Source organism: Akebia trifoliata, chromosome 13, assembly GCF_017979445.1.
Source record: "Akebia trifoliata isolate Shusen 1 chromosome 13, ASM1797944v1, whole genome shotgun sequence".
Classification (NCBI taxonomy): Eukaryota; Viridiplantae; Streptophyta; class Magnoliopsida; order Ranunculales; family Lardizabalaceae; genus Akebia; species Akebia trifoliata.
Genome location: NC_141387.1, coordinates 27,024,347 through 27,035,387, shown reverse-complemented (window position 1 = coordinate 27,035,387; position 11,041 = coordinate 27,024,347). Strand labels below are relative to the sequence as shown.

General features: G+C 32.9%; 1 protein-coding gene and 1 long non-coding RNA gene across 2 annotated transcripts; one reads left to right on the top strand and one right to left on the bottom strand.

The window, feature by feature from the left end:
- The first annotated feature begins 170 nt into the window (after positions 1-170).
- LOC147388156 (fe(2+) transport protein 2-like) lies at positions 171-3,842 on the top strand. Its single transcript, XM_086421897.1, has 3 exons — positions 171-898; positions 3,215-3,364; positions 3,457-3,842. The coding sequence occupies exons 1-3, from the start codon at positions 287-289 to the stop codon at positions 3,760-3,762; spliced, it is 1,068 nt and encodes a 355-aa protein (XP_086278023.1). The 5' UTR covers positions 171-286; the 3' UTR covers positions 3,763-3,842.
- A 318-nt stretch (positions 3,843-4,160) lies between these two features.
- Positions 4,161-11,033, bottom strand: LOC147388155 (uncharacterized). The gene is made up of 6 exons (XR_015171589.1): positions 8,558-11,033; positions 8,165-8,230; positions 6,143-6,240; positions 5,975-6,057; positions 5,094-5,152; positions 4,161-4,577 (listed from the first exon to the last, which is right to left on the bottom strand). It is a non-coding gene; the product is annotated as an uncharacterized LOC147388155 (long non-coding RNA).
- Between the last annotated feature and the right edge of the window lie 8 nt (positions 11,034-11,041).

Sequence of the window (11,041 nt, the reverse complement as noted above, 5' to 3'; positions counted from 1 at the left end):
AAGTAAAGAATCAAGGGATATATATATATATATTTTACAAGAAATTGAAAACGAGGTCATTCAAATCATTCTTTAATGTCCATCAGAAAAGACCAAGGTCAAGGGATATGCCATTTGTCAAACCAAAACTTGAAAGGGTAAAATCACCCTAAAACCTAACACTTAGCACGAGTATCAATTATCTAAAAAGACTAGGGGCAGTTTAGAGAATTCACAATTCACGTTGAAAACAAATGGCAGTCAAAACCTTGAGAGATTGTAACAAACAATTCTTCAATCCAGAGCTATGACCACTCCAACAACAACACTCTTTCTCTGCATTTCTCTCCTCCTATCCTTCACATTACGGATCTCAGCTGATTCCGAAACAGGAACCGGATCCAAATGTGAACCTGAATCTATGGGCGAATGCTACAACAAGAACGAGGCGCTTCGGCTCAAGATCATAGCCATCTGTTCCATATTGGCCACTAGCATGATTGGTGTCTGTCTCCCTCTTTTCTCACGTTTGGTTCCATCTCTTCGACCCGACGGAAACCTCTTCGTAATGGTTAAAGCCTTTGCATCTGGAGTCATTCTTGCAACTGGATACATGCATGTTTTACCCGATTCGTTTGATGATCTAAGATCCGACTGTTTACCCAATAACCCATGGAGAAAGTTTCCTTTCACAACATTTGTTGCCATGTTGTCTGCTGTTGGGACTTTAATGGTTGATTCATTTGTCATGAGTTATCACCACAGTAGGAATAGTACTGTTCGACCCGATAACCGAGTTGTTGAACCTGTTAGAGAAAATCGGGATTCGGGAAAGATTAATGGGCAGAGCCACGTGGTCGGTCATTATGGAGATGAAGAAGATGGTTCGCAAGTGTTGCGATATCGTGTAGTTGCTCAGGTTCGTTGAACTTACTTGTCCAACATTTTTAGCACCTTTTTGGGTGATTTAGACACACCCTTCAGGTTTCGATCGATATTTGAGATTGAGCGCTGGCTGACGTGGTAATGGCATAGAACCATAGATTTTTTTTTATCAAGATACACAAGGAAAAGATGTGCGGTTTTGTACCCCTACCACATAAGCCGCGTATCAAATCCACGTGCATTCATCATTATTATTCTGAAAGATAGGAAGGAGTCGTGATGAATGCGCGGTTGGGTACACGGCTGATGTGTCGAGCGCATAGAATCATAGATTTTTTTTCATCGATACACAAAAAAGATATGTGGTTCCATGCCTTTACCACGTCAGTTGTGTACAACTCAAAAAGTCACAGCCGTGTCCCGTGCAAAGATATATAGATATTTTGTCGTGAGATAGACAATTGCACATATTTATGAGAATGTGATATGTGTATCCCGAGGCAAAAAGTCTACGATTCTTTGCATATGCATGTCGGTGAGTTTTTGAGTTATCTGATTGAATTAGAAAATCATTACACTTTTCAAAATGAAGGCATGCTTCCTTTGATTTAGATTTCGTATAAGAGACTAATGTAAAATGACTTAAATACCCTTATCTTCAATCTCAAGACAAAACCCTTGTTTTTATTTTATTTTATTTTTTTGAAAATCCATCATATTAAAGCTCATCAACTTACATCTTATACGTCACATAAAGTCCTATGTTGGTCTTGGGACTTGAAGGTTGATAAAAGGGTTGAAAAAAAAAAACTTTTTCAATAATGATCTGGGAGGTTAAATAAGGGGTATTTAGGTCATTTATGCTAGTCTCTTAGAGAATACCTATGTCAATTGGGGCGTGCCATCAGTTTGTAAACATAGGGTATCTCTAATAATGACTAAAAAGTTATTTATAAAAGTGGATATATACCCATTTTGTAATTATATTTCCTTTTCCAAATGTATAAATTTTTACAAAGTTAATACCCATTTTGCTAGAGCAGCCCTTACATATAATTAATTTGAGTCGTTCTAGACTGACTTAGTTGGACATGTTGAACGTGGCGCTGACAAGAGAATCATAGATTTTTTTCTCTCAGGATACAAGAGAAAAATCTACGATTCGCTATGCACTACCATGTCAATGCAGTGTTGAGTCCAATGTCCAAGAAAGTTTGTTCAGCTTTTTCAATTAATCAACAGGGTTTTGCTAATATGTGCACTAAGGGCACACATTCAGGTTCATTAAATATACCTTGGAAATTGAATTTTCTATAAAAAAAATTAGGAGTGGCAATGGGTTGAGGTAAGGGTATCATAAAAATTTACCAAACCCAAATCCAACTCATTTATAAATAGATATACTTGAACGAACCCATATATATAACCTACTTAATAATTTTTAATCTTTATTGAAAAAATTAAGTTCTATTTTCACCATCAAAAATAAAATATCATTATTAAAAATAAAGTCATACAAACATAAAATAAGTTCAATGATGAGAAATAACTTTTTTTTGTACTTTTTTTCGAAATTCGTAGAATTTTGTTCTTTACAATCATGTGGCATCAGATCATGTTTTGATGCCATAAGGTGACGTGGTCAAAAAAATTTCCTTACTTTTTAAGGAACGTATTTTTCGATATTATTATTATTATTATTATTGGCTAAGCAAAGTTTATTTTATTATCACATGAGACATAATAGCCTAATTTGGTAAGATCTAACTATGGGTCATTTTGCCAATACTAGGAATCAAACATACATACCTTTAGATTTTAATGAAAAAAATAGAATAAAAAATGTAACTATAAATAAATCACTTATTAAGAAAATTATATATATATATATATATATATATATTTTTTTTTTTTTTAAAACTAAAGTTTAATAATATGTTAATTTCAAAATATCTTAAAACACCCTTTGTATTTGATAGAATTTGATAATAAAAAAATAAAAAAATGAATAATGAAAAAGTTATTGGAAATTCTAGGAAAAATTACTAATTTAAAAAATTCTTAAATAATTATTAATATATTTAAAATTACACATTAATGACAAAATTAATAAATAATCGTGTTCGACGGGTTGACACTATTATGACCCAAACCCAAACTAACTTCGTTTCATTTTCGAGTGGTGTTGAGATTGCCACAGCTACCAAAAATGCTCTCAAAAGATTTTTTTTACCAGAAATACCCTCAAATGCTTATTTATAGTTAATGCACCTTAAAGTGTGCCCTTAGTGCACATGTTAACAAAACCCTTAATATTAAGGCATCCAATATTTGTCTGTAACATTTGCAGGTATTGGAATTAGGCATTGTGGTTCACTCAGTAGTGATTGGGCTTTCACTAGGAGCCTCACAGAATCCATGCACCATAAGACCACTTGTCGCTGCTCTTTGCTTCCATCAACTCTTTGAAGGAATGGGTCTTGGTGGGTGCATATTACAGGTGATAATCTCTCACAAGCCAACCCCAAACCACAATTCTATTTGATTACATTGAATCTCTAGTACATTATCTTAAAAAACTTCCTTAATCAGGCTGAGTTATCACACAAGATGAAAGCAATCATGGTGTTCTTCTTCTCAGCCACAACACCTTTTGGGATTGCACTTGGGATTGGTCTATCGAATGTATATAGCGATAGTAGTCCGACGGCCCTGATCGTGGTGGGACTATTGAATGCATCATCAGCTGGGCTACTGAATTATATGGCATTGGTGGATCTCTTGGCACCAGAGTTTATGGGGTCAAAGCTACAGGGCAGCATGAAACTTCAAATATGGGCTTATATTTGTGTACTATTAGGGGCTGGAGGCATGTCTGTTATGGCCAAATGGGCTTGAGAAGGCATATCACTATGTGAAAAAAACCATATTTGACGGATCAGCCCGTCAAATATGCTTGTCAAATATTTTCTTGAAGATTTTTTTTTTTTTTGGACAGCCCTTAACTGTCAAATTATTAGAAGATGAGCTTCAACAAAAAAAATTTATATATATAGTCTATGATCGTCAAATATGGAGGTCTACCAAACAATAATAAGACGGTCATCTAATTCACCAATCACAACAATTGAAATAATAACAAAAAAATCAAGAAAAAAAATCATAAAACAAAGATCATGCATAGAAACCAAATCATGACTACCAAAGAAACTCAATTCATGTCAAATCTAATTAGAAATCAAACACAAAACATATCATTGCAATACCAACTAATTCACAAATAACACTTCCTTCTATTTCGAATAGCTTTAAGAGTTAAATTCAGATATTTAAAGATATACCATCTACCTATATCTGTTGAATACAAAAGTCTCAAGCATAGACAAATCAAGCCTTTGAAACAAACAAAACCTACCATCTTTGATAATCGGATTGGGTGTACGGGCTAGATCATAGCTTGTCTAATGAGTAAGGAAAGGGTCGGCCACCAGAGGGAGTTCCCAATAGATATCTAGCACGGATTAGACAAACCTACTATTCTAAAAATGATTGGCAAAATAAATTTTCTTATTGCTATGATTGAAATCATCCTGCATAGTTCTTCTAGGTCCATGCTTCCCCCTCTCCACATAGTTCTACTTGGTCAAGAACTTATTCATTTTCATCCTTATCCTAGCTTTTATCTCTATCTTTAAAGCAGCTGTGTCCACCACCTGCAAAAAGAAAATTATAGTTCAAGATGATGAAGTGAAGAACACCAAGATTTGAAATCACACCCTACTCATTCGACCCAAAATATTAGTGGCTATTAACTCATGAGATTTCCTTATTGAAACCATCACATGTAGGGGTCCTAATCCCCCTTTATGCAAGCCATTATAGTTCAGCAGACGCACACCATAGAAAGAAAAATATTGATCCACACCAACACCATTCAAAGATTCTTTTCTTATGCAATTTTACTTAAAATAACAATCTAACTTTTATATTAAAAAAATTATAAAATAATAAATAAATATTACTTTCCATCTCCAAGGATGGAACACAGGTGCACTTGCATGAAGAGATGCGTCTAGATGTACTGCACTAAATACTGGTAGGGCCTTCCGACCACATGGAATTAAATAATTTGAAATGTAAACAAAGCAGATTTTTCTTATAATTAAGTAACTCATGCATGCAAGATTATTATGTGTAAAGTATCTAATTTGTTTAATGTATATAGAAACCTTTAAATCTGACATCTTCGATAGCTTTTCGATGCACAAATTTGACAGTGTTCCCACACCTGAGAGTTTCATTAACAACCTACATTTAGAATATCATACAAAAAAATCACACCCATCGTTGAAAAAGACAAGAAAGTTTATTAAAACAAAATTACAGAGAGAGGGAGGGAGAGATTCTTATATTTTGAGTGAATTCCATATTCTTATAGTCTTCCCAGTTCAAATACTCATCTTTATACATATATATATATATATATATATATATATATATATATATATATATATATATATATATATATAATAGGGTCAGGTTCAAGGGCCATGTGAGAAAACATGTAAGAAAACTTTCGTTTTTCAAAATAAGGGTTAGAGGTTTTGGATTGAGCTGATTTTTTGCAAGGATGGTCACTATGATGAGAAGATCATCCTCACAAAAAATCAGCTCAATCAGAAACCTCTCAATCCATCAAAAGTGATTTACAAATTAGTGATAAAAATTGAAAAAAAATCGACGGTCCACATTCTAAATCACTTTTAATGGGGTTAGAAGTTTCAGATTGGGCTGATTTTTTTTTTGGATGATCTTCCCATCATAGAGATCATCCTCACAAAAAATCAGCTCAATCTAAAATTTCTAACCCATATTTTAAAATTTTATTTACCGCCGAAAGTTTTCTTACATGTTTTCTCACATGGCCCTTGAACCTGACCCATATATATATATATATATATATATATATATATATATATATATATATATATATATATATATATATATTCTAATGTTCTAACTATGGAAAATAATAAAAGAAAATTATGTTTAATTTCAATCCTGAGATAGAACCTAAAAAGTCATAAAAGAGAAGAAAAAAGGAAGCTACCTTTAACTGTTCTAGTGCAATTGGTGACTGACCAAGAAATTGTACTGCCACGATCATCAAGAGAGAAGTTGTTTCATAGCCACCTAACAAAGAATCAAGAACAAAACTCAAATATTAAACAAAATTCAGAATTGGAGAAGATGTCGATAATAGGATGAACAAATATACCTTGTCAGACTTAACTCCATTTGCAATAGACTTGGCAAAAATTGTTCAAGATTTTTGACCCCTCTCAGATATTGTCAGCTTTTCAACATCCACACCATCTTGAGTCATACAAAAAATGCTTTCAATGGTTGAGGGTACAAAATCCTGTTCTGAAATATAATGTTATTTAAATGTGAATACACTAAACCATTTTTTTTTATAAGTTCTACACTGTACCCTTTTAGCAATTATAATTACAGTTACACCTTTGGCTTCAATGAAATAGTTGCAGATATGTTTGAAGATCTCAATCGCTATATCGCAACCTCCACATCTTTGCTTCCACCAATAAAATTTGGATGCAAAGTATTTATATAATCCATTTGAATGATTAATATTCTAGCTCCTATTCTTCAAGAACAAGGGAACCACATCTAGCCAATGTTTGTCGAATTCATTTTTAAATTGAGAATAAGAAACAAAGGTAGAAGTCTAGAAAATTGATTTCTCTCAAATTAGGATTGTAATCTAATTTTCCTTTAGAATTTAGTTGTAAGTATAAAATAATATCAATGGTATGATCTTGTTAAGGTAAAACTTGTATATATATAACAACTTATTATATTCCTTATTTTGTTCCTATGATATTTTTAAAACTTTTAGAATATTCAATTATGAAATTGAGGCAACTCAATTAGAAAAGGTAAAGCACCATGAATACTTATGCATTCCAAACTTTAAACCATATGCATAATTAAGGATGAAAATATGAGAATACTTTCATAGTTATGTTATGGACAAGTTTTACACAAAATATATGAAAATTTTCAAAAATTCCCTTGCATAGTTTCACTGTGGATGGAGAGTTAGGAATTGAATCATCAAACTTATTAATTGTACTATTAGACTGTCATGTGGATCAGACTATTAAAACAAAATCATAAGATGATAATAAGATCAATTCTGCTTCAAAAGTTAAAAAAAAAAATGTATGGAGAAGGATGGAGCTGACATGAGGAGGTTTAGTTGGAGTAGCAATCACTATGTGAAAAAAGCCCATATTTGACGGACCATCCCATCAAATTTTTTTTTTTTTTTGAAGGCCTTGAACTATCAAATTATTGGAGAATAAGCTTCAAAAAAAAAAAAAAAAAAAAAAAAAATTCCATAGAGTATGACTGTCAAATATGGAGGTTTAACAAACAATAGGACGGTCCTCTAATTCACCAATCACAATAAATGAAATAGTAATAAAAAAATAAAAATAAAATAAAAAACTAAACAAAAATCATAAAACAAGCTCCAAATTAAACTAAACAACTCAAAATTCATATTATATATTGAAATTTCATTACTAAACAAGTTGTAATTAAAGCAATTGGGCATTTACAAATGAAATTATGTCACATAATTTCTTAGAAATAAAATACAATTAGAAGCAAATAGTCATGATGCCTTTGTACTCTTCTGGCTCTCTCTGTTCTATCCTATACCATTATTTTCCTCAAGGTTTGGATTTTCCCTCCATTGCCACTGTTCTCAAAGAAATTCTAATAACGTTCTCATACCTACACAAAAAATGTTTGGTACATCGAGATATCAACCCAAAGTAATAGAACAACATAGCTAAACTTTATTCAAAAATGTTAGAAAACAAGAAATATTATATGAACACAAAATATTATTAAGATTTTCAAGAATTGTATACAACTAGAAAAATGGATTGGTTGGGATCCCATTGTGTTTTAAACTCCAACCTAACACATGCCACATAGACATCATTCCTACTCTATAGGAACATGACACAATAATAAGTGATCCTGACTCAATTACTAAAACATCAGCTTCATAATTTCCTTCCACTCATGCAAACATTACTAGAAAATAGAATTTTGGACTTTAAATATAAATGATATTGGTATATGAGACCTTCAATTTATATGCAGGAGGAATTTATCTGCTAATTTTTTATTTTCTATTATCAAGATGCTCTTATAAAAGGAGAATTCAATTATGAATCACATTAAAGTTCAAATGACTTACAATGAATCCTCAATGACAAGGCAATTCGATGCGTCAACATTCAGCATTTTAGCTGCTTCAAGGAATCTTAAAAAGCAAAAACTCAAGAAATTAGACCCAGTAAATGGATTCATGTGGATAAGAAATTCTTAAAGAGGATGCAAATCAAAACTATTTCCTACATGAGGGTAGTGGAGTTGGTCTAAGACCTTGAGATCCTTGCACAAGGTCTTGGGTTCAATACCACCCATGGACTAAAATTGATATGTGGGGTCTCGGGTTACCCCACGCTTCCTTGGGGGCTACTCCTAAACACCCCAAGTCACCAAAAATAGGAAAAAAAATCAAAATTATTTGTACTACTAAGGGGGAAAAACTATGCTGCTGCATCTCACATTTCAGGAGATGGCTTACCCATTTTCACTTCGTCGCCACAAATGATAACCGAAGAGGATTCTTTCCGGCCTAAAAATCGAAACAACAAACAAATAAGCTCAAACACTGGGGAGAAAAAAGAAGAAACAAACATAAAGTCCTTGGTGCATCTCCCATCCAAGGTGAGAAGCTTATGTTATAATGAGGATGCTAGAAGTTTTGGGGGGTTTTAAAAAAATTATACCCTGGTGGTAAGATATTTTGGTTTCTATGTTTTCCCTTGGAGAGTTTGAAGCTAATGCAATTGGTACACTATGACCATTCAAATGCTTGATTAATCGGTTAGCATCAGGAAGAGCCCTAATACTGCACCACCTGCAATAGAAAAATGCACTAATCATGTCACAAGATGTGGAAAACATTAACTGCATAGTCTGTTTCAGGTTCTGTCAGCTCTACATGGAAAATGCTATTGTAAATTAGCAGGTCTTTGAAATATGAAAAATAAACTTGTTTTAGGCTTAAGAAGAATGATATAATACAAACATAGAAAAAAAAAATTCCACATGCCTACATTTCTAATTAGATTTTTGTCCGCTTAAGAGTTCTCTGTAGAATTATATGTAGTGACAACAGTGAACCATACACAGAAAGCACACGAGGTGTAAAACTTTAGAAACAAGATGCCTTTGTATTAGCACCAAAATCTTAGTAATCCTTGAGAAACAGAACTAAAAGCAAATACATCTAATATCAAGAATTATCAATAAAACTCAAAATCCAACAAATACAATAAGATTTATAATGCTTGGGAAACACAACTATAATCAAATGAATTCAAGAACAGTGCAAGAAAACAAAAATTGGAAGAAGCCCAAAAGGAATTCCACAAAGACAATTTCTTTTTCATCGAAAAGTTAAATATGCTTGTATCAGTTAAATGTGGGATTACTGGACAATTTGAGTACTCAGCCCCATTACGCAATTTGAGTACTCTACCCCTACCTGTCCTCATCAGTCAAATACTTCTACTTAACATTATGTTCACTCTCCTACTTAACAAAATTTATATTAAAATTTAAAAGAAGATAAACATGGGGTAACCTCGCATGCATACCATATATGTATCGAGTATTCTCATCTTCATAGTGTATATGTTGCACTGTTGTGGGCAAAGCGTTCTTTCTCAACCTTTTTGATGGCCAAAACATTAGTAGTCTCAAGACCCTTGTTAAATAATAGTGATCATCATATTTCTGATAAGTTATTATTAGCTAGAATATTTTAAAATCAGCTAACCAACTCGCAATAGTGGGATTGTTTGTTAGATTAGAGAATAGTCATCATCTCAAATTCTCACTGTTTATAATTGTCAATCATGGGATTGTTCGTTGATCGTGAACTATGGAAATAAGATTCATTCAACTTGTATCGTGAATATTTTCTATTATCAAAATAGAAGCCTTTGAAAAAATCTTCATGCATGATCATTGTCCTCATGGCATTCAAGGTTCACCCTGCATTTCTAATCCTCTACTGATCTATTTTTTCTTTGTATGGTTGTTCTCGTCACTCTATAACTAAAGACAAACTATTAACATTTAAAAAGGCTTTCCATATGCTTGTTTGAAGAAATTAAGGCTGGTTGGTTTGATTGGGGTGTCTATATGGGACACATCCATGTAGCATACTCAATTAATAGAAGCCTTTGAAAAAATCTTGATGCGTGATCATTGTCCTCATGGCATTCAAGGTTCACTTTGCATTTCTAATCCTCTACTGATCTATTTTTTCTTTGTATGGCTGTTCTCATCACTCTATAATTAAAGACAAACTATTACATTTAAAGGGCTTTCCACATGCTTGTTTGAAGAAATTAGTGCTGGTTGGTTTGATTGGGGTGTCTATATGGGACACATCCCTGTAGCATACTCAATTAATAGAAGCCTTTGAAAAAATCTTGGTGTATGATCATTGTCCTCATTGCATTCAAGGTTCACCCTGCATTTATAATCTTCTACTGATTTTTTTTTTTTTTTGTACGGTTGTTCTCATCACTCTATAACCAAAGACAAACTATTAACATTTAGAAGGGTTTTCTGCATGCTTGTTTGAAGAAATTAGTGTTGGTTGATTTGATTGGGGTGTCAATATGGGACACATCCGATCTCTATTTTAATATCATCCAATCTCTCTTTATCTATGTAAGTGATCACAAAGAAATGTCACTACAACATTTTCGATGTATAGTGGTGGATTTTTCTGCTGCTACAAGATAGATTTCCGTCGGTAAAAACTATTTGCGGCGGTGAGCAGCGGAAAAGAGATCCGTAGGTGTTGCCTCCATCGCTAAATGTAGCAGCGGATAACTTGTTTTGCTATTGTAGGTAATACCTTTAGCTACGGATATGAATATCCACTGCAATAGGTCAATTTTTTCACAAATAGAATATAATAGATATACCAGCGGATATTAAGATCCGCTGCAATAGGTTAATTTTTAACCAATAGAATATAATACAT